The 23,671-nt window shown below is 38.1% G+C and overlaps 1 protein-coding gene across 6 annotated transcripts in view; it reads left to right on the top strand.

The window, feature by feature from the left end:
• The window catches only part of ATRX (ATRX chromatin remodeler), a 236,528-nt gene that overhangs the window by 186,970 nt on the left and 25,887 nt on the right, over positions 1 to 23,671 (top strand). For all 6 annotated transcript variants that reach the window (XM_060088120.1, XM_060088116.1, XM_060088118.1 and 3 more), the window contains one exon: positions 1,762 to 1,956. In XM_060088120.1, coding sequence (XP_059944103.1) covers positions 1,762 to 1,956 — 195 coding nt within the window. The remainder of the gene's footprint in view (positions 1 to 1,761; positions 1,957 to 23,671) is intronic.

Below are 23,671 nucleotides of genomic sequence, written 5' to 3' on the forward strand. Positions count from 1 at the left end.
ACAAAGTTGAAAACATCATTCCTATTCATAAAGCAGCATAAGTCAATTTTGGCCCCTCATGATTTTCTGTTTTGTAGTTTGTCCAGGTCTCTAATGTCAACTTTCTCAGATTGAGATGGATTTGCCTGTGTATACAGATTTAGCATTTTCTTGCTAGTTCAAGAAAGTTAAACATTTATAATTCTCTTACTTAGCATAAGTAGAAAAGCCAATAACTAAATCTAATTTGCTTATAAATATGAAGGTCAACTGATCATTGTTTTCACTGGTCACCAGATGTTCCCTTAGTTTTAAGAGTGTGGGTAAATAGGAAGAAACAGGTAATGTATTATGATAACAAAGAATCATTACAAAGAATATTTAATATTTCCAGTCAAGAATATTCAAGTGATTTCCTTTACATATAAACTCAGGTGTTAAAAAACAGAAGCTGAAATTTAAGGAAAATAAATGAAATCAAAGAAGTAGATGCAGTTGAATATAATACAGGTTCATAGAATCAAGTTACCCTTTTTTAAAATTTTATTTATTGATTGATTGATTTTTGGCTGCATTGGGTCTTCACTGCAGTGCACGGGCTTTTTATTGCTGTAGCTTCTCTTGTTGTGGAGCCTGGGCTCTAGGTGCCTGGGCTTCAGTAGTTGCAGCACATGGGCTCAGTAGTTGTGGCTCATGGGCTCTAGAGCACAGGCTCAGTATTTCTGGTGCACAGGCTTAGTTGCTCCGCAGCATGTGGGATCTTCCTGGATCAGGGCTCTAACCCATGTCCCCTGCATTGGCAGGCAGATTCTTAACCACTGCGCCACGAGGGAAGTCACTCAAGTTGCCCTTTTTTGTGTGTGTTTGCAGTACGTGGGCCTCTCACTGTTGTGGCCTCTCCCGTTGTGGAGCACAGGCTCCGGATGCACAGGCTCAACGGCCATGGCTCACGGGCCTAGCCGCTCCGCGGCATGTGGGATCTTCCCGGACCGGGGCACGAACCCGTGTCCCCTGCATCGGCAGGCAGACTCCCAACCACTGCGCCACCAGGGAAGCCCAAGTTGCCCTTTTAACTGGTACATCTTCTTTGGGAGCAGATGCTACCCTCTCTACCTGCCTCCAAATCTGGGCTTCTCAACCAGAGATTGGGTTTTATTGGTAGATCCTTGCTCGTACATAAAAGTACATAATATAGTTGGAAAGCTACACTGTAAACTCTTTCCTGTTATTTAGATTAAGAGCTCCTATACATTCTAGTTCAGAATGCCATATAGAATATATAATAGATTGGTATTTTAGTTATTAATTTTTGTCCTGAAGTTATGGAAAGTAAGACTTAAATTACATAAAGACAGTTTATAGTGATTGTTGAGAGCTTATTGTATTCCATTGGAAAGGAATTAAACTGTTCTCTTGCATTCTTACATCAGTAACCTAAAATCTTATTTCATGTACTCTTTAATTCTGTTTACCTTGGTATCTGACTGCTCTCCTGCTTCCACCAAGTACAGAATTATTTAAAGCAACAAATGAATGCATATTGGTGAAAAAATTTAGAATGATTATCAGTAATATAGTTTTCTTTTTTGCCATTGTAAACTACTTTGAACATAAAAATCTCTCATGAATTAAACAGCATTCTACATAAAATTTGCTTCATGGCAGTATATTACTACGAAGTTCTGCTGTTTTGTAGTAACCAATAACCTATATTTCTTCATGATTAAGTTTCATTTTTACAAAATTTATTTACTTGTGTATTGTTCATTATTTTTTACAAAGGGAACCATGGAAGATAAGATTTATGATCGGCAAGTAACTAAGCAGTCACTGTCTTTTCGAGTTGTTGATCAACAGCAAGTTGAACGTCATTTTACCATGAATGAGCTTACTGAACTTTATACCTTTGAGCCAGACTTGTTAGATGACCCTAATTCAGAAAAGAAGAAGAAAAGGGATACTCCCATGCTGCCAAAGGTAAACATCTTTAAATTGTTAGCTTAAAAAAAGAAACTAACATGGACCAAGGAAATTTTATTCCTACTATGAAAGTTATTCATCTGACTAAGGCTATATTTCAGAATTTTTCAAAGAGAATAAAACTGTATTTAAATGAGAGATCGGGCCTCCCTGGTGGCGCAGTGGTTGAGAGTCCGCCTGCCGATGCAGGGGATACGGGTTCGTGCCCCAGTCCGGGAGGATCCCATATGCTGCAGAGCGGCTGGGCCCGTGAGCCATGACCGCTGAGCCTGCGCATCCGGAGCCTGTGCTCCGCAACGGGAGAGGCCACAACAGTGAGAGGCCCGCATACCGCAAAAAAAAAATAAATAAATAAATAAAAAATAAAAAATAAATGAGAGGTCAATTCTCCACATAACACCACAAAAGATAGTGTAATCTGAAACACATATTTTATGCCAAATAAAAAATTCAGCCCTGCAGAAAAGGGTTTCTGAGTAGAAACCTTAAAGGAAATAGTATGGTTCTCTTTTAATAATCTCCAGTAGAGGGCATACATAATTTTAATAATTATATATGAGATTTAATTGTCTCTTTCTTAACATTTTTTGTTGTCATATAGTAATTAAGAATCAGCAAATAAAAGTGTCTCCTAGTTGATATTTTTCACTGTCATAAAGTAAGTAGGACTTTCACATTTCCAAGTGTGAAAGTCCTCTCATTTTATAGATGGGGAAACTTAGGGTCAGAGGCATTCGATGACTTGCCCAGTTTTTACCTAATAAGTGGCAGAGACAGGAATAGTATCTACATCTGTCTTCTGGTCCATTGTTCTTGGATAAGAAAACAGTATTTAATATTAATATAGAAATTTAATATAGTAGATATCGTTTTGACCCTACTGAACATATGAGAAAACTGTATGTTCTCTGATCTAAATAAAGAGTTTATATATTTAAACCTATTCTAATTATCTAAAACATCATTTTGGGGGGGATTATTGGGGGAGGTGCTGTTCCTGTTGTCTTGGTTTCAAATTTAAGCACTTAATGTTCCATGTAGCTGTTAAGAGAATTGGGAAAGCAGCTACTGGGTTACAGTGTCACTTTACCAAACTTCAGTCATTTGTAAAGAAAATTCAACAGTATCTTAGTTCTTCATATGGTTGGAACTTTAATTAAAACAAAAGGTAATATAATTAAATATATTTCTAACATTAATATAAAACAGTGATTTCTCCAGTTATTTTTCAATGTATATAAGTCAATTAAAGTAACATGAATATTTAGCATTTGGGAAAATTTTTTAAATGTCCTTTGTCTATATAAGCAAATATTTTGTTTTTGTAATCAATGAACTTTTCTTCCATTTAAAGTTTACTGATAGACAGACTCTAGCAGGGCTCACAAGAAGGAGTACTTCCCAGTACTTCTGCTGCCAGTGTCCTTGTCCTCATGGTGAAACAGAGCCACCCTTCGCCTCTGCAGGAGACCCTCCAACACTAGCAGAAAATTCTCAGCCTCTTCATATTGCAAAAAATGAGAAAGCCTGCTGTAAGAAGAGACATGAGAAAGATGATCTTTCTCTCTATCATGTGAGGACACAGTGAGATGTCCTTCTGCAAACCAGGAGGAGAGCTCTCACCAGGAACCAACTGGCCTGCACCATGGTCTTGGACTTCCCAGACTCCAAAACTCCTAGACTTCCGGGGAAGACGGCGGAAGAGTAAGACGGGGAGATCACCTTCCTCCCCACAGATACACCAGAAATACAGCTACACGGGGAACAACTCCTAGAGAACACCAACTGAACGCTGGCAGAAGACCTCAGACCTCCCAAAAGGCAAGAAACTCCCCACGTACCTGGGTAGGGCAAAGCGGACAGATTGCCACACAGAGGATAGGTGCCAACCAGCACTCACCAGCCCGAGAGGATTGTCTGCTTGCCTACTGGAGCGGGCGGCGCTGGGAGCTGAGGCTCGGGCTTCAGTCGGAGTGCAGGGAGAGGACTGGGGCTGGCGGCGTGAACACTGCCTGAAGGGGCTAATGCGCCACAGCTAGCCGGGAGGGAGTCCGGGAAAAAGTCTGGACCTGCCGAAGAAGCAAGAGACTTTTTCTTCCCTCTTTGTTTCCTGGTGCGCAAGAGGAGGGGCTGAAGAGCGCTGCTTAAAGGAGCTCCAGAGATGGGCACGAGCTGCGGCTGAAAGTGCGGACCCCAGAGACGGGCGTGGGATGGTGGGGCTGCTGCTGCCGCCACGAGGCCTGTGTGTGAGCGCAGGTCACTGTCCACGCCCCCCTTCCGGGGAGCCTGTACAACCTGTCACTGCCAGGGTCCCGGGATCCAGGAATGGCTTCCCTGGGAGAACGCACAGCATGCCTCGGGCTGGTGCAACGTCACGCCAGCCTCTGCCGCTGCACGCTCGCCCCACACTCTGTGCCCCTCCTTCCGCCGTGGCCTGAGTGAGCCAGAGTCCCCGAAGCAGCTGCTCCTTTAACCCTGTCCTGTCTGAGCGAAGAACAGACACCCGCCGGTGAACTACATGCAGAGGCGGGGCCAAATCCAAAGCTGAGACCCGGGAGCTGTGAGAACAAAGAAGAGAAAGGGAAATCTCTCCCAGCAGCCACAGAAGCAGCGGATTAAAGCTCCACAATCAACTTGATGTACCCTGCATCTGTGGAATACATGAATAGACAATGAATCATCCCAAATTGAGGAGCCAGGAGTCAGTGCTGTGCCTCTGAGGTGGGAGAGCCAACTTCAGGACACTGGTCCACAAGAGACCTCCCAGCTCCACATAATATCAAATGGCGAAAATCTTCCAGAGATCTCCATCGCAACACCAGCACCCAGCTTCACTCAACGACCAGCAAGCTACAGTGCTTGACACCCTATGCCAAACAACTAGCAAGACAGGAACACAATGCCACCCATTAGCAGAGAGGCTGCCTAAAATCATAAAAAGACCGCAGACACCCCAAAACACACCACCAGATGTGGACCTGCACACCAGAAAGACAAGATCCAGCCTCATCCACCAGAACACAGGCACTAGTCCCCTCCACCAGGAAGCCTACACAACCCACTGAACCAACCTTAGCCACTGGGGACAGACACCAAAACCAACAGGAACTACGAACCTGCAGCCTGCAAAAAGGAGACCCCAAACACAGTAAGATAAGCAAAATGAGAAGACAGAAAAACAGACAGCAGGAAAAGGAGCAAGATAAAAACCCACCAGACCTTTTCCGACCACAATGCTATGAGACTAGATATCAATTACAGGAAAAGATCTGTAAAAAATACAAACACATGGAGGCTAAACAATACACTACTTATTAACAAAGTGATCACTGAAGAAATCAAAGAGGAAATTAAAATATACCTAGAAACAAATGACGATGGAGACACGATGACCCAAAACCTATGGGATGCAGCGAAAGGAGTTCTAAGAGAGAGAGAGAAGTTTATAGCAATACAATCCCACCTTAAGAAACAGGAAACATCTCGAATAAACAACCTAACCTTACACCTAAAGCAATTAGAGAAAGAACAACAAAAGCACCCCAAAGTTAGCAGAAGGAAAGAAATCATAAAAATCAGATCAGAAAGAAATGAAGGAAACTATAGCAAAGATCAATAAAACTAAAAGATGGTTCTTTGAGAATATAAACAAAATTGATAAAGCATTAGCCAGACTCATCAAGAAAAAAAGGGAGAAGACTCAAATCAATAGAATTAGAAATGAAAAAGGAGAAGTAACAACTGACACTGCAGAAATACAAAAGATCATGAGAGATTACTACAAGCAACTCTATGCCAATAAAATGGATAACCTGGAAGAAATGGACAAATTCTTAGTAATGCACAACCTGCCAATACTGAATCAGGAAGAAATAGAAAATATGAATAGACCAATCACAAGCACTGAAAATGAAACTGTGATAAAAAATCTTCCAACAAACAAAAGCCCAGGACCAGATGGCTTCACAGGCGAATTCTATCAAACCTTTAGAGAAGAGCTAACACCTATCCTTCTCAAACTCTTCCAAAACATAGCAGAGGGAGGAACACTCCCAAACTCATTCTACGAGGCCACCATCACCTTGATACCAAAACCAGGCAAGGATGTCACAAAGGAAGAAAACTACAGGCCGATATCACTGATGAACATAGATGCAAAAATCATCAACAAAATACTAGCAAACCGAATCCAACAGCACATTAAAAGAATCGTGCACCATGATCAAGTGGGGTTTATTCCAGGAATGCAAGGATTCTTCAATATATGCAAATCAATGAATGTGACACACCATATTAACAAATTGAAGGATAAAATCCATATGAGCATCTCAATAGATGCAGAGAAAGCTTTTGACAAAATTCAACACCCATTTATGATAAAAGCCCTGCAGGAAGTAGGCATAGAGTGAACTTTCTTCAACATAATAAAGGTCATATATGACAAACCCACAGCCAACATTATCCTAAATGGTGAAAAACAGAAACCATTTCCACTATGATAAGGAACAAGACAAGGTTGCCCACTCTCACCACTATTATTAAAAATAGGAAATTTTAGCCACAGCAGTCAGAGAACAAAAAGGAATGAAAGGAATCCAAATCGGAAAGGAAGAAATAAAGCTGTCACTGTTTGCAGATTAGGTGATACTATGCGTACATAATCCTAAAGATGTTACCAGAAAACTACTAGAGCTAATCAATGAATTTGGTAAAGTAGCAGGATACAAAATTAATGCACAGAAATCTCTGGCATTCCTGTGCACTAATGATGAAAAATCTGAAAGTGAAATTAAGAAAACATTCTCATTTACCAGTGCAACAAAAAGAATAAAATATCTAGGAATAAACCTACCTAAGGAGAGAAAAGACCTATATGCAGAAAATTATAAGACACTGATGAAAGAAATTAAAGATGATACAAATAGATGGAGAGATATACCATGTTCTTGGATTGGAAGAATCAACATTGTGGAAATGACTCTACTACCCAAAGCAATCTACAGATTCAATGCAATCCCTATCCAACTACCACTGGCTTTTTTCACAGAACTAGAACAAAAAATTTCACAATTTGTATGGAAACACAAAAGACCCCGAATAGCCGAAGCAATTTTGAGAATGAAAAATGGAGCTAGAGGAATCAGGCTCCCTGACTTCAGACTATACTACAAAGCTACAGTAATCAAGACAGTATGGTACTGACACAAAAACAGAAAGGTAGATCAATGGAACAGGATAGAAAGCCCAGAGATAAACCCATGCACATATGGTCACCTTATCTTTGACAAGTGAGGCAGGAATGTACAGTGGAGGAAGGACAGTCTGTTCAGTAAGTGGTGCTGGGAAAACTGGACAGGGACATGTAAAAGTATGAGATTAGATCATTCCCTAACACCATACACAAAAATAAGCTCAAAATGGATTAAAGACCTAAATGTAAGGCCAGACACTATCAAACTCTTAGAGGAAAACATAGGCAGAACACTCTATGACATAAATCACAGCAAGATCCTTTTTGACCCACCTCCTAGAGAAATGGAAATAAATACAAAAATAAACACATGGGACCTAATGAAACTTAAAAGCTTTTGCACAGCAAAGGAAACCATAAACAAGACAAAAAGACAACCCTTAGAATGGGACAAAATATTTGCAAATGAAGCAACTGACAAAGGATTAATCTCCAAAATTTACAAGCAGCTCATGCAGCTCAATAACAAAAAAAACAAACAACCCAATCCAAAAATGGACAGAAGACCTAAGTAGACATTTCTCCACAGAAGATATACAGACTGCCAACAAGCACATGAAAGGATGCTCAACATCTTTAATCATTAGAGAAATGCAAATCAAAACTACAATGAGATATCATCTCACACCAGTCAGAATGGCCATCATCAAAAAATCTAGAAACAATAAATGCTGGAGAGGGTGTGGAAAAAAAGGAACACTCTTTCACTGCTGGTGGGAATGTGAATTGGTACAGCCACTATGGAGAACAGTATGGAGGTTCCTTAAAAAACTAAAAATAGAACTGCCATATGACCCAGCAATCCCACTACTGGGCATACACCCTGAGAAAACCATAATTCAAAAAGAGTCATGTACCAAAATGTTCATAGCAGCCCTATTTACAATAGCCCAGAGATGGAAACAACCCAAGTGTCCATCATCGGATGAATGGATAAAGAAGATGTGGCACATATATACAATGGAATATTACTCAGCCATAAAAAGAAGCGAAACTGAGCTATTTGTAATGAGGTGGATAGACCTAGAGTTTGTCATACAGAGTAAAGTAAGTCAGAAAGAGAAAGACAATACCGTATGCTAACACATATATGGAATTTAAGAAAAAAAAATGTCAAGAACTTAGGGGTAAAACAGTAATAAAGACACAGACCTACTTGAGAATGGACTTGAGGATATGGGGAGGGGGAAGGGTAAGCTGTGACAAAGTGAGAGAAAGGCATGGACATGTATACAGTACCAAACGTAAGGTAGATAGATAGTGGGAAGCAGCTGCATAGCACAGGGAGGTCAGCTCAGTGCTTGGTGACTGCCTGGAGGGGTGGGATAGGGAGGGTGGGAGGGAGGGAGACGCAAGAGGGAAGGGATGTGGGAACAGATGTATATGTATGACTGATTCACTTTGTTATAAAGCAGAAACTAAAAAAAAAAAGAAAAAAAACACGAAAAGACAACCCACAGAATGGGAGAAAATATTTGCAAATGATGCGACCAACAAGGGATTAATCTCCAAAGATACAAAAAGTTCATGCACCTCAATATCAAAAAACAAACCATGCAATCAAAAAATGGGCGGAAGACCTTAATAGGCATTTCTCCAAAGAAGACATACAGATGGCCGGTAGGCACATGAAAACCTGCTCAACATCACTAATCATTAGAGAAATGCAAATCAAAACTACAGTGAAGTATCACCTCACACCGGTCAGAATGGCCATCATCAAAAGTCTACAAACAATAAATGCTGGAGAGGTTTTGGAGAAAAGGGACCCTCCTACACTGTTGGTGGGAATGTAAATTGGTACAACCATTATGGAGAACCTTATAGAGGTTCCTTAAATAACTAAATATAGAAGTACCATATGATCCAGCAATCCCACTCCTGGGCATATACCCTGAGAAAACCATAATTCAAAAAGATACAAGCACCCCAACATTCACTGCAGCACTATTTACAATAGCCAAGACATGGAAACAAGCCCATCGACAGAGAAAGGAATAAAGAAGAAGTGGTACATATACACAATGGAATTTTACTCAGCCATAAAAAAAAGAATGAAATAATACCATCTGCAGCAACATGGATGGACCTAGAGATTATCATACTAAGTGAAGTAAGTCAGACAGAGAAAAACAAATATCATATGATATCACTCATATGTGGAGTCTAATTTAAAAATGATACAGATGAGTTTATTTCCAAAACAGAAACCAACTCACAGATGTTGAAATCAAACTTATGGTTACCAGAGGGGAAGCATGGCGGGGGAGGGATAAATTAGGAGACTGGGATTAACATATACACAATACTACATATAAAATAGATAACTAACTAATAACTACCTACTGTATAGCACAGGGAACTCTACTCAATATTCTGTAATAACCTATATGGGAAAAGAATCTGAAAAATAATGGATCTATGTAGGTATGATATATATATAACTGATTCACTCTGCTATACATCTGAAACTAACACAACATTGTCAGTCAACTATACTCCAATAAAAATTTTTTTTAAAAAGATGTGGCACATATATACAATGGAATATTACTCAGCCATAAAAAGAAGCGAAATTGAGCTATTTGTAATGAGGTGGATGGACCTAGAGTCTGTCATACAGAGTGAAGTAAGTCAGAAAGAGAAAGACAAATACTGTATGCTGACACATATATATGGAATTTAAGGGAAAAAAATGTCATGAAGAACATAGGGGTAAGACAGGAATAAAGACACAGACCTACTAGAGAATGGACTTGAGGATATGGGGAGGGGGAAGGGTAAGCTGTGACAAAGCGAAGGAGAGGCATGGACATATATACACTACCAAATGTAAGGTAGATAGCTAGTGGGAAGCAGCCGCATAGCACAGGGAGATCAGCTCGGTTCTTTGTGACCGCCTGGAGGGGTGGGATAGGTCGGGTGGGAGGGAGACGCAAGAGGGAGGGGATATGGGAACATATGTATATGTATAACTGATTAATTTTGTTATAAAGCAGAAACTAACACACCATTGTTAAGCAGTTATACTCCAATAAAGATGTAAAAAAATAAAAAAAATAAAGTTTACTGATAGAGCATTTAGGAAAGAGTTTTTATGACAGTCTCTATCAAATCTCTTTGCTAATGGCTTAGGGCCACATGAAGGTTAAAATCTATCGTTTTTATAATACTTTTTAAAAAAGAGTCATTTCAGTTTCCATGTTATGAAATACTAAATTGATAGTGATTTGGCTTCCTTTCTTAATTATATTTTTATAGAATGTGAGTAGGGGTCCTGAATGGTCTTCAGAAAATTTTCTGTGCACAAACAGATTTGTTTGTCTATCTTTAAAAGCAGACAAACACAAATGGGCTCATACCGTACATACTCTTTTGCAACTTGCTCTTTTCATCTAGACGTTTCTTGAACATCTTTCCATATTGGTACATATATCTCTAGTTTAAAAAAAACTGCATAGTGTATACTTGCCTTGTTTTATTTAACTCATATCCCTAACACCTTTCCTATCAGGTACTTAATTTTGTATGGCAAAGAGTATTCTTTAAAAACTTGTGCACATTTATGTTTATAATTTTAAAGATAGTGAAGTTTCCTTTTTCGAATTGAGACTGATTTTATATTTAATTAGCCTCTTTTCTAAAATTAAACTTAACTTTAAACTTCAATTTTCATGAGAAGTAGCCCATGACTAGTAATATTTCTCATGGGAAGCTACCCATTCCGAATTGAAAAGAGATAGTTGCTGGGCTTCCCTGGTGGCGCAGTGGTTGAGAGTCCGCCTGCCGATGCAGGGAACGCGGGTTCGTTCCCCCGTCCGGGATGATCCCACATGCCGTGGAGCGGCTGGACCCGTGAGCCATGGCCACTGGGCCTGCACATCCGGAGCCTGTGCTCCACAAGGGGAGAGGCCACAATAGTGAGAGGCCTGCGTACCGCAAAAAAAAAAAAAAAAAAGAGAGAGATAGTTGCTTTGAAGTTATTTATTATATGGTAAATTTCTGATTGTAGGAAATCTGTTTAATAAACATTTACTGATTATTTGCTGACTTTGAAGTGTATTGTGAAGGTGTATTAAGAAGAACAAGACATTGCCTAAGCTTTAAAGAATGTTTAAAAAATCCAGCAGTAAAGAAATGCTATTTAATTGCTATAGGATATCTGGAAAGAAACCATCTGTTTTATAACTTGGCACTCTGAGTTGTCAAAGGTGTCATGTTTTTTCATTTATAGACTTTACTTACTGTATTTTGTTTTTGGTGCTATGACCCTTTGCCCACGAGAAAAAGGAAAAGGAATATTGAATGCTCCTTCAATGCAAAGTGCTTCAACTCTCCCAACCTCTTCCCAAGAGGAAAATAATAGTTAAGTTACTGATTTCTTACTGGGTTTCATACTCTGTGCTAAATAATTGGTTCAGGTTATTTTCCTTAATCTAGCAGCAACTGAAAAGCTGATAGTGCTGTTCTCATTTTTGAGATGAGGAAATTAAGTCTTGGGGAGGTTTATGTAACTTATCCAAGTTTACACACCTAATTAGTGGTAAATCTGGCTTTCAAACCAAGTCTGCCCAACTCGAAAGCATGTCCTCTTAATCATTATACGTTACTGCCCCCAAATGGAGATTAGAAAGTTAATTCTAAGTACAAGAAACAAGGCAGAGGACTTGGGATTCCCAGAATTGGATGATATTTAGAATGCTTTATTTTATTTTAAATAAAGGTGGATTTCAAAATATAGAATGCTTTCACAGTCGGTACCATTGGGTGATGTAACTATTGTTAAGATTGTGTAATATAGCCAGTTTATCTCACGGCTTGTGAAGTTGTAAATTCCTCAAATTTATAGAAAGCTTTAAAGTTTACAAAGGCCTTTCTCATGTATACTCATTATCTCAGGAAATTGAAACTTAGAGAGTTTGTGATAACCCAAGGGTACATGGCCAATAAGTGTTAGAGCTAGAACTTGAGCACAGTAGTTTTCAAATTGTATTCCAAAGAGCCTCAGGAGATTTGCAGAGGTGCTCCAGGGCTACCATGTGGATAAGCAAGTTGGGGAAGGCCAGATGGGCAGCACTCCAAGCTCTGCATCCCATTTAGATCAGAGTCCCTCTCCTTTTATCGATTTTATGTATTGGGCTGCAACATAATATTTTATTTAAAAAGAGGACTTTTTTAGTTTTAAAAAAGCTTTTTAAAAGTTTTTAAAACACTGTACCATATAATGATGGTTTACTATCATAGTAACTAAGAATTGTTAGGGATCTAAAAGGAAATACAATAGGATGTATATGAGATTTACCTGAAGGAGTAAATTTTTCTCTCCACTTGGAGAGGAAAAAGTAACATTCTTAAAAACAAAAGAATGAAGTGCTGATGTGACTGGTACTGAATGTATTCGCTATAGCATATGGTTAAAAAATGGAGGGGGGTGCATTCAGGTACAGTTTTAATGGAAAAAATCAGACTGGCCCATAAGTGATGGTTAGTATTTAATTGGATTAGGTAAGAATAAGGTGTGAATATAGGATGAAACAGTATGGGTGAAAGGAAAGGGTAAGAATTTATGTACCAGACTCAAGGTATGATGAAGAAATCGGCCAGATGACGAGTTGAAATTGGATAGGTAAAGGTAGGGCCAGCTTTTGGAGAGACATTAAAGGTAAATGGAGGCATTTGGATGTAAAATAGTATTCACTGTAAGTTCATGAATGGGGCTCTTTTATGATGAATGTGGGCTTTTGGAAAATTAGTGTGGCATTAAAATGCAGGAGGAGGACATATAATAGGGTGATGATTGTGGAGTGAAACAGACATTTCAAGGAAATAAATGATGGAACTCAATCACTGATGATAGACTATACCTTTTGGTAGGCAGTGAAAAACCTTTAACCTAAATAATGAAGCTTATTTATTTATTAATTGGTTAAAAACTTTGCAGGTACCTGTGATGTGCCAATTATTGTGCTGGCTAGTAAGGATACTTTGGCAAATAAGACTAGGTTCCTGCTCCCAAGGAGCCTACAGTCTAAATAAGCATACCGTAACAATAAAAATTATGGGTCCTACAATAGAAATCTGTACAGGCACCCTGTACAGGAAGGAATATTCAGTTCTTTCTTAGAAAAGTTGGGGATGGGGAGCTGACATTAGGGGACTTGAACTGATGTTGAAAATAGACATGGTAGCTCTATGCATTGCTATGAGGGCAAAAGATGAAGGCCCTTCAAGGGGAGGAGCAGAAAAAAAGACACACGTGCATAAAACAGCATTGCAAGTTTTAGGAACCTCAAATAGTTAAAAATAAATAATGGAGTGTAAGGAGATAGTGGTGTAGAGTATAAGGGTGGGCATGGGAAGAGGCGAGAGAAAGACTGGAAAGGTAGATGGGAATCAGATCGTAGAAGTTAGAGAGTTTGGACATTGTGTTACAGGCTGTGGGATCTATTTAATGATTTTAAACAAAAGACCAACATCAAATTTTCATTTTAGAAAAATCACTTTGGGTGTCAGTGTGCAGGATGGATTGGAGAAAAGAAAATGGATAAGATACTTGTTAGTATGCTATTAAAATGATCCACATGAGAGAGGTAATGCAGGCCTGAAGTAAGGTGGTCGCAGTGGGGATAGAGAAGTACCAGGCATGATGTAGGTACTCAATAAATGTTAATTTTGTTCCCTGGGCTTGTAGTTAGAATTTCATTTAACTTTGCCCAATACTATTTGATTTTCATTTCCTTTAATGGGATTTTGAAAATTAGTTCTCTCTGAAATGGGTACAAGTAGGTGTTCTTTATATTTGCAGTGAAGGATTTCTTGGTGTTTGAACCTGCTCTTATTTAAAGACATTTCAAAGTTGGTTCCTACTATGTTATATATAGTACAATTGCAAACACCTGCCCTTTTATACATATTTTTTAAGATGAAAGACTGCTAAAAATGGTACATTTTCACTTCCCCCTTAGCTTGCTATTATCTAAATAATGATTAAGGGGCTTCCCTGGTGGTGCAGTGGTTGAGAGTCCGCCTGCCGATGCAGGAGACACGGGTTCGTGCCCCGGTCCGGGAAGATCCCACATGCCACGGAGCGGCTGGGCCCGTGAGCCATGGCCGCTGAGCCTGTGCATCCGGAGCCTGTGCTTCGCAGCAGGAGAGGCCACAGCAGTGAGAGGCCCACGTACCGCAAAAAAAATAATAAAAAAATTAAAATAAAATAAATTAAGTTCTGCATACAGCAAGTGAATCTCCCCCAACACCTGGTCTCTATAACAACCAGATAAATCACTTCTGGAACCCTGAAAGTCACCATTTGGCCCTTTAAAAAAAATTAATTTAAATAATGATTAAGTTGCATGCCTTTTTGAGTTAACTTTTCTTTGTCCTTTGAAAAAGTGTTCATTTTCAACTTACTTGATATGTGATTATTATCTCTTTCTGCCTCATCACTTCCTCTTAAAGTCATTATTATATAACTCCTTTTCTGTATTTCTATTCTTGTTTACTTTCTTTTACTTCTTCACTTTCTAATTAGATTTACTATCTCAGTTTATTAACCACTTGACTTTTTCTTGTCTTTTTATCTCTGAAGTTCTTTAAAGGCAAGAACTGTATTTGCTCCTTTTCTTTCATCCATAGTGAATAATAAAGCAGTGTTAACACTTTTATATGGCCTTTTTAGTCACCTTTATAGTGATATTTAACTGTATTTTTTATTGTTCCATATTGATCCATATATCATTGAAAATCGGTGTTAGAATTTGACTTACTTTTGCAAGCAGTAAAATTGAAATGAAGCAGGTATGTAAAAGGAAGAGAATTGGGGCTTTAATTCATGTCTTCAGTTCTATATTCAATCAGCTATCTTAGCTGTATTCATCACCCCACCCCATGAATTATATTCTGTTATATCCCCTCATGGTTTCTTGATGTTGTTGGTGCTGTTGCTTTTTCGTTTTTGAAATATAATGGTCTTGTAGTTCTGTGGAACCGTGTTTTAAAATATATTGATTTTAGGGTCTCCTGTATCATGTCTACCAAGTGTCTATGCATTTCTTCAGTTGTTCAGGGTAATAATGTTCCTCAGACATTTTGAAACTTCAACATGACCTAAACTGATAAATACTTTAACACAAGCTTCTAGTGATAAAGATTTGTTGACTGACTCTTAACTGTTTGTTTTTTTAATATTAAAGTAATATCTGACCTCTGTTAACGTTTATGTAAATTATGTTAGGGGAAAGTACCTCTTCTGGTAATAAACTTATGAATTATATAGATATCAGAGATAAAAATCTTGGTCAAGGTCATGTTTCATAATATGCTTCAGTGGGTATACAGCCTAAGCTCTGTACCCTTTAGTAAGAAAACAAAAGTCAGTAAAATTGGCATAGACATTTTTTTTGCACTTCCCTTTTCCAGCATTTACTACCTATGTCTTTTAAAATATGGACTGCATGTTGATAATTATAGGGAAAACAAAATGGGGATTTAAACTAAAGTACCTAAAGTGAGGCTTTACTTCCTCTACCCTGATGTTGTGTACAATTTTCTCCCTTTGTCTTTAATCCTTCATTCAAGTTTTAATACCTCATAGCATAGTTTACTGAACAGAGATGTTATTGTGCAGTTTTATTAGCCAGCAGATGGTAGTATAAGGTTTTACCTTTGTCTTTCTTAACATTAGAGAGAAATATACTCCATTAAAATAATTTGATATGAAGTATAAAATAGCTAATCAACCTATTTCAAGAAGTTGCATGCATTTACCTTTGAAAATAAAGGTTCGAAAGGACCCATTTAATTGTAGGGCAACCTCCCTAACTCAGGCAAGCTGTTTTACAAATGACTGCTAATGGAAACAACACAAATGTTGGGGGTGGAATGTGAGATTCCATTGTGGGGGTGGAGAGGGGCTGGGGGAGTGGAGGCAATTGGGGATAGACATAAGGAAATGTGTCTCTTTTTGAAGCACTAGAAATAGCTACTACTATGGATCATGGAAATTCTGAAATTGAAAATACCAGGTTTATATTTAGTAAATGCTCATTGAATAAATGAATTAAGTAGTAGAAACTTTTTGGTTTTATATACAAATCCAAAGATGTATCTGTTCTCTCTAGGTTATATGCTTCTTACTAGCCTATGTGGGCAGGGATTGTATTAGTATATCTTCACCACTGTATCCCCAGCTCCTGGTATAATACCTAGCACATAGCAAATAGTCAATAAAAGTGACAATGAACAAATAAATTTTTGTCCTAAAATTGCAAGCTAAGACAATGGTTGACATGCCTTGGACTAAGCTGCATTAATATTCACCTGACAGCTTGATAAAAATGCAGATTCCTGGCCTCATCCAAGACTTACTGAATCAATTTCTTGATGTGGGCCCTCGGAATCTGTATTTTTAACAAACTCTACCGCTGCTGTGAGTACAAGGTATATAGGAGTATGATTCGCCTTTCTAATTATTATCAGCTAAATCTTTGAATTAAGTAGAATAATGAACAGTAGCTAATGTTTGAGTGATTTTTATGCTAGGTACTGTACTTTTTTTGATAAAAATTTGACTTTTATTATTGCTTCCAAAGTCAATTAAACATGGAAATTTTGGACATAGGTTGAACACAATTTTTACCTAACTCACCAAAGACAAAGGTATTTTTATCTGACTGCTGGCATTTTTAAAAGGCATTCCTTCCCCTCCTACCCACTAAGGAAAAAGTCCTCATGCTACCAAATCAGAGGCAGTGTTTCTGAACCTGTGACTTCTGCCCTTAATTTAGTTGAAAGTGAGAACAAATTAATTTATGTTTCCTTAATTCCAAACAAGGATGTGAAGCAAGCTGGTGACTATTTTATGCCTGGACCTGGGTTGGAGTTTTAAGGAATTAGGCAGAAGGTGGGTGTGTTGTGACATTTAATCTGTCTTAAAGATCCTGAAAGTTATTCCTAGCTCTTGGAAATTCTGAAAAAAGAAAGGAGTGAAAACAGAGTTCAAACACTTTATTCATAGGATAAGAGGAAGAGGAGGGAGGGAGGCAGGAAGCCGACTTCCATTCACTTCACAAAAATGTGTTCTGTACCTGTTGTGTGCCAGTCACTGTTCAAGATTCTGGGGCTACAGCAATGTATAAAGCAGACAAAAATCCCAGCTCTTGTGAAGCTTCCATTGTAGTGGGGGTGGCGAGAGACAGACGATAAACAAGGTAAATACATAAAATACAGAGTGTGACAGTTACCAATGCTATGAGAAGAAAAACAGGCACGTGGTTCTGAAATGTGTGTATTTGAGTGCATTTCGGAGATTTTATTTTTATTGAAGTATAGTTGATTTACAATATTGTGTTAGTTTCAGGTGTACAGAACAGTGATTCAGATATATGTAAATACATTGGGTTGACAAAAATGTTCCTTTGGGTTTTTCCATAAGTCTTATATATTCCTTTCCAGATTCTTTTCCCTTATAGGTTATTATAAAATATTGAGTAGAGTTCCCTGTGATATACAGTAGGTCCTTGTTGGTTATCTATTTTATATATAGTTGTGTGTATATGTTAATCCCAACGTCATAAATTATCCCTCCCCCCTCCCCCCATTCCCGCTTTGGTAACCATAAGTTTGTTTTCTAAGTCCGTGAGTTTCTTTCTGTTTTGTAAGTAAGTTCATTTGTATCATTTTTTTTTTAGATTCCACATATAAGTGATATCATATGGTATTTGTCTTTCTCTGCCTGGCTTAGTTCACTTAGTATGATAATCTCTAGGTCCATCCATGATGCTCCAAATGGCATTATTTCATTCCTTTTTGTGACTGAGTAATAATTCGTGTGTGTGTGTGTGTGTGTGTGTGTGTGTGTGTGTGTGTTGCATCTTCTTTATCCATTCGTCTATGGATATTTAGGTTGCTTCCGTGTCTTGGCTATTGTAAATAGTGCTGCAGTGACTATTGGGGTGCATGTATCTTTTTGAATTATGGTTTTCTTTTTTCTTTTTTTTTGCGGTATGCGGGCCTCTCACTGTTGTGGCCTCTCCCATTGCGGAGCACAGGCTCCGGACGCGCAGGCTCAGTGGCCACGGCTCACAGTCCCAGACGCTCCGCGGCATCTGGCATCTTCCCGGACCAGGGCACGAACCCGTGTCCCCTGCATCAGCAGGCAGACTCTCAACCACTGCGTCACCAGGGAAGCCCTGAATTATGGTTTTCTCTGGATATATGCCCATGGTTTTCTCTGAATATATGCTTAGGCGTGAGACTGCAGGATCATGTGGTAGCTCTATTTTTAGTTTTTTAAGGAACCTCCATGCTGTTCTTCATAGTGGTTATACCAATTTACATTCCCATCAACAATGTAGGAGGCTTCCTTTTTCTCCACACCCTCTCCAGCATTTATTATTTGTAGACTTTCTGATGATGGCCATTCTGACCAGTATGAGGTGATACCTCATTTTAGTTTTGATTTCCATTTCTCTGATAATTAGCAGTGTTGAGCATCTTTTCATGTGCTTTTTGGCCATCTGTATCTCTTCTTTGGAGAAGTTTCTACTTAGTTCTTCTGCCCAGTTTTTGATTGGGTTGTTTGTTTTTTTGATATTGAGCTGTATGATCTGTTTGTATATTTTGGAGATTAATCCCTTGTCAGTCACTTCATTTGCAAATATTTTCTCCCATTCCGTACATTGTCCTTTTGTTTTATGTATGGTTTCCTTTGCTATGCAAAAGCTTTTAAGTTTAATTAGGTCCCATTTGTTTATTTTTGTTCTTATTTTCATTGCTCTAGGAGATGGATCCAAAAAGATATTGCTGTGATATATGTCAAAGAGTGTCCTGCCTATGTTTTCCTCGAAGAGTTTTATAGTATGCAGTCTTACATTTAGGCCTTTAATCCATTTTGAGTTTATTTTTGTGCATGGTGTTAGAGAATGTTCTAATTTCATTCTTTTACATGTAGCTGTCCAGTTTTCCCAGCAACCAGGTACTGTATTAAGGGCTTTACAAGCACTGAATCATGTAATCCTTATAGCCACCTTACAAAGCCAGTAGAGTTTATTTCTATTTTATAGGTGATAAAATTATGACAGAGAGAAGTGGTGTCACCTGCATTTGATCTTACTGCAATGATTCCAGACCCCATACTCTTTAACTACTACACTCTACTGTGCTGCCATTAATATGTTATGTGAATAAACTTGTGAAAATAGTAAAATGAGGCAGTCTTCTTTGCTAGGACTTGACACTTTCTTCTTTTTATATCCAACTTTTCTCCATTCAGATATAATTGACATATAATATTATGTTAGTTTCAGATGTACAACATAATGATTTGATATATGTGTATGTTGCAAAATGATCACCACAATGTCTAGTTAACATCCATCACCACACATAGTTACAAGTTTTTTTTGATGAGAACTTTTAAGGTCTGTTCCCTAGCAACTTTCAAATATACAGTACAGTATTATTAACTGTAGCCAACACCCTGTACATTATATGACCAGAACTTACTCATCTTATAATTGGAAATTTGTACCCTTTGACAAATATCTCTCCATCTCTCACACACACCCCAGCTCCTAGAAACCATCACTCTACTCTGTTTCTATAATTTCAGCTTTTTTATATTCCACATATAAGTGAGATCATACAATATTTGCCTTTCTCAGTATGACTTACTTAGCATAAGCCCTAGCCATCCATCCATGTTACAAATGGCAGGATTTCCTTTTTTTATGGCTCAGTAATATTCCGTTGTATGTACCACATTTTCTTTATCAATTAATCCATGGATGACACGTAGGTTGTTTCCATGTCTTGGCTATTGTAAGCAATGCTGCATTGAACATAGTGGTGCAGATATCTTTTTATTTTTGGATATTTGAATTTTATTTATTTATTTATACAGCAGGTTATTATTAGTCATCCATTTTATACACATCAGTGTATACATGTCAATCCCAATCTCATAGATATCTTTTTGAATCAGTGTTTTAGTTTCCTTTGGATAAATACCCAGGAGTGGAATTGCTGGATCATACGGTAGTTCTATTTTTAGTTTTTTCAGGAAACTCCATACTGTTCTCCATAGTGGCTGCACCAATTTACATTTTCACCAGCAGTGCACAAGGGTTCCCTTTTCTTTATTTCTTCACACTTCCTTTTTAATCAGTTCTGTGAGTTTATGGAAAGGCATTTGCAATGTTATCAAGGTGTGTAATACTGGAGAGTATAGATTTCATCTTTTAGTTACTGCAAAGCTGTTAGAGTGGCAAAGCTGATTCCAGTCCTCCTTAATTATCTTTGCTGCTGAATTTATTTATCTTCAGTCCTTAGTCAGTATAGCATGGTGGTTAAGGGCAAGAGCTCTCAGACAAGATGACCTGGGTTTGAATCTTGATCATATCAAGTTATTTTACTGCTCTGTGCCTCAGTTTCTTGATCTGTTGTTCTGAGAAATTGGTGTCCATTACTCCTCAAAAATCTCATCCTCTCCATTTTTATTTTCATCTCCTTCTGAGACTATTATTACTGAATGCCTGCCCATTTGCTTTTAACTTCCATATCTTTTAGCTTTTCTTTTGCATTTCCTATTTCTTTATCCTTTCCTGCTGTCTTCTGGGAAAGTGTCTCAGTCTGATCTCCTGACTAAGTTATTCTTTAGCTGTACCTCTCCTGCTATTTATACTATCCATTATTTATTTCAATGATTATTTTTATCCAAAATATTTCATTTGGACACTTTTAAGATAATTTTTATTTGAATTTCATATTGGTAATGGCTTCCCTTATTTCCTTAAGTACACCTATCAAGCTTAATTTGAATTATTTTTTCCGTAACTCTGCTTCAGATGGCATATGATGCCCATTATGTCACCCCAGTGATGTTGCACACGTGTGTGTCTATAAGTTCCTGGACTTCATGTTTCCTTTTCACTTCTGTAGTTTTTTCTGCAGATTGATTTTCAGAGAGGGGACCAGCAGCACATTCTGATGCGCAATCGTAGAGATCTCATCAGTAACATGGGGGTTAAAAATAGTATATATTTGAGACAGTTATGATGACAAATTTGATATTTCATTTGAAGTTCTTAGAACAGTGTCACGATGCATTTATGCATTCAGTTTAGCTTTTTAAAAAATGTTCTTTTTATTATCATTATCATTAATTTTATTTATTTACTTTTAACATCTTTATTGGAGTATAATTGCTTTACAATGGTGTGTTAGTTTCTGCTTTATAACAAAGTGAATCAGCTATACATATACATATGTTCCCATATCTCTTCCCTCCTGCATTTCCTCCCTCTTGTGTCTCCCTCCCAACCCTCCCTATCCCACCCTTCTAGGTAGTCACAAAGCACCGAGCTGATCTCCCTGTGCCATGTGGCTGCTTCCCACTAGCTATCTGTTTTACATTTGGTAGTGTATATAAGTCCGTGCCACTTTCTCACTTCGTCCCAGCTTACCCTTCCCCCTTCCTGTGTCCTCAAGTCCATTCTCTACGTCTGTGTCTTTATTCCTGTCCTGCCCCTAGGTGCTTCAGAACCCTTTTTTTTTTACATTCCATATATGTGTGTTAGCATACGGTATTTGTTTTTCTCTTTTTGACTTACTTCACACTGTATGACAGTGTCTAGGTCCATCCACCTCACTACAAAAAACTCAATTCTGTTTCTTTTTATGGCTGAATAATATTCCATCGTATATATGTGCCACATCTTCTTTATCCATTCATCTGTTGATGGATACCTAGGTTGCTTCCATCTCCTGGCTATTGGAAATATTGCTGCAATGAACATTGTGGTACATGACTCTTTTTGAATAATGGTTTTCTCAGGGTATATGCCCAGTAGTGGGATTGCTGGGTCGTATGGTAGTTCTATTTTGGTTTTTTAAGGAACCTCCATACTATTCTCCATAGTGGCTGTATCAATTTACATTCCCACCAACAGTGCAAGAGGGTTCCCTTTTCTCCACACCCTCTCCAGCATTTATTGTTTGTAGATCTTTTTGATGATAGCCATTCTAACCAGTGTGAGGTGATACCTCATTGTAGTTTTTATTTGCATTTTGCTAATGATTAGTGATGTTGAGCATCCTTTCACGTGCTTCTTGGCAATCTATATCTTCTTTGGAGAAATGTCTATTTAGGTCTTCTGCCCATTTTTGGATTAGGTTATTTGTTTTTTTGATATTGAGCTGCATTACCTGATTGTAAATTTTGGAGATTAGTCCTTTGTCAGTTGCTTCATTTGCAAATATTTTCTCCCATTCAGAGGGTTGTCTTTTTGTCTTGTTTATGGATTCCTTTGCTGTGCAAAAGCTTTTAAGTTCATTGCATCCCATTTGTTTATTTCTGTTTTATTTCCATTTCTCTAGGAGGTGGGACAAAAAGGATCTTGCTGTGATATGTGTCAGAATATTCTGCCTATGTTTACCTCTAAGACCTTTTCTACTGTCTTGCATTACATTTAGGTCTTTAATCCATTTTGAGTTTATTTTTATGTATGGTGTTGGGGAATGTTCTAATTTTATTCTTTTACATGTCCCTGTCCAGTTTTCCCAGCACCACTTATTGAAGAGGCTGTCTTTCTCCATTGTATATCCTCGCCTGCTTTCTCATAGATTAGTTGAGCATAGGTGCGTGGGTTTATCTCTGGGTTTTCTATCCTGTTCCATTGATCTATAGTTCTGTTTTTGTGCCAATACCATACTGTCTTGATTACTGTAGCTTTGTAGTATCGTCTGAAGTCAGGGAGACTGATTCCTCCAGCTCCATTTTTCGTTCTCAAGATTGCTTTGGCTATTCGGGGTCTTTTGTGTTTCCATACAAATTGTGAAGTTTTTTGTTCTACTTCTGTGAAAAATGCCAGTGGTAGTTTGATAGGGATTGCATTGAATCTGTAGATTGCTTTGGGTAGTAGAGTCATTTTCACAATGTTGATTCTTCCAATCCAAGAACATGGTATATCTCTCCATCTATTTGTATCATCTTTAATTTCTTTCATCAGTGTCTTATAATTTTCTGCATACAGGTCTTTTGTCTCCTTACGTAGGTTTATTCCTAGGTATTTTATTCTTTTTGTTGCAATGGTAAATGGGAGTGTTTCCTTGATTTCACTTTCAGATTTTTCATCATTAGTATATAGGAATGCCAGAGATTTCTGTGCATTAATTTTGTATCCTGCTACTTTACCAAATTCATTGATTAGCTCTAGTAGTTTTCTGGTAGCATCTTTAGGATTCTCTATGTATAGTATCATGTCATCTGCAAACAGTGACAGTTTTACTTCTTCTTTTCCAATTTGGATTCCTTTTATTTCCTTTTCTTCTCTGATTGCTGTGGCTAAAACTTCCAAAGCTATGTTGAATAAGAGTGGTGAGAGTGGGCAACCTTGTCTTGTTCCTGATCTTAGTGGAAATGGTTTCAGTTTTTCACCATTGAGGATGATGCTGGCTGTGGGT

This window comes from Mesoplodon densirostris, chromosome X (assembly GCF_025265405.1).
Source record: "Mesoplodon densirostris isolate mMesDen1 chromosome X, mMesDen1 primary haplotype, whole genome shotgun sequence".
In the NCBI taxonomy this organism is placed as follows: Eukaryota; Metazoa; Chordata; class Mammalia; order Artiodactyla; family Ziphiidae; genus Mesoplodon; species Mesoplodon densirostris.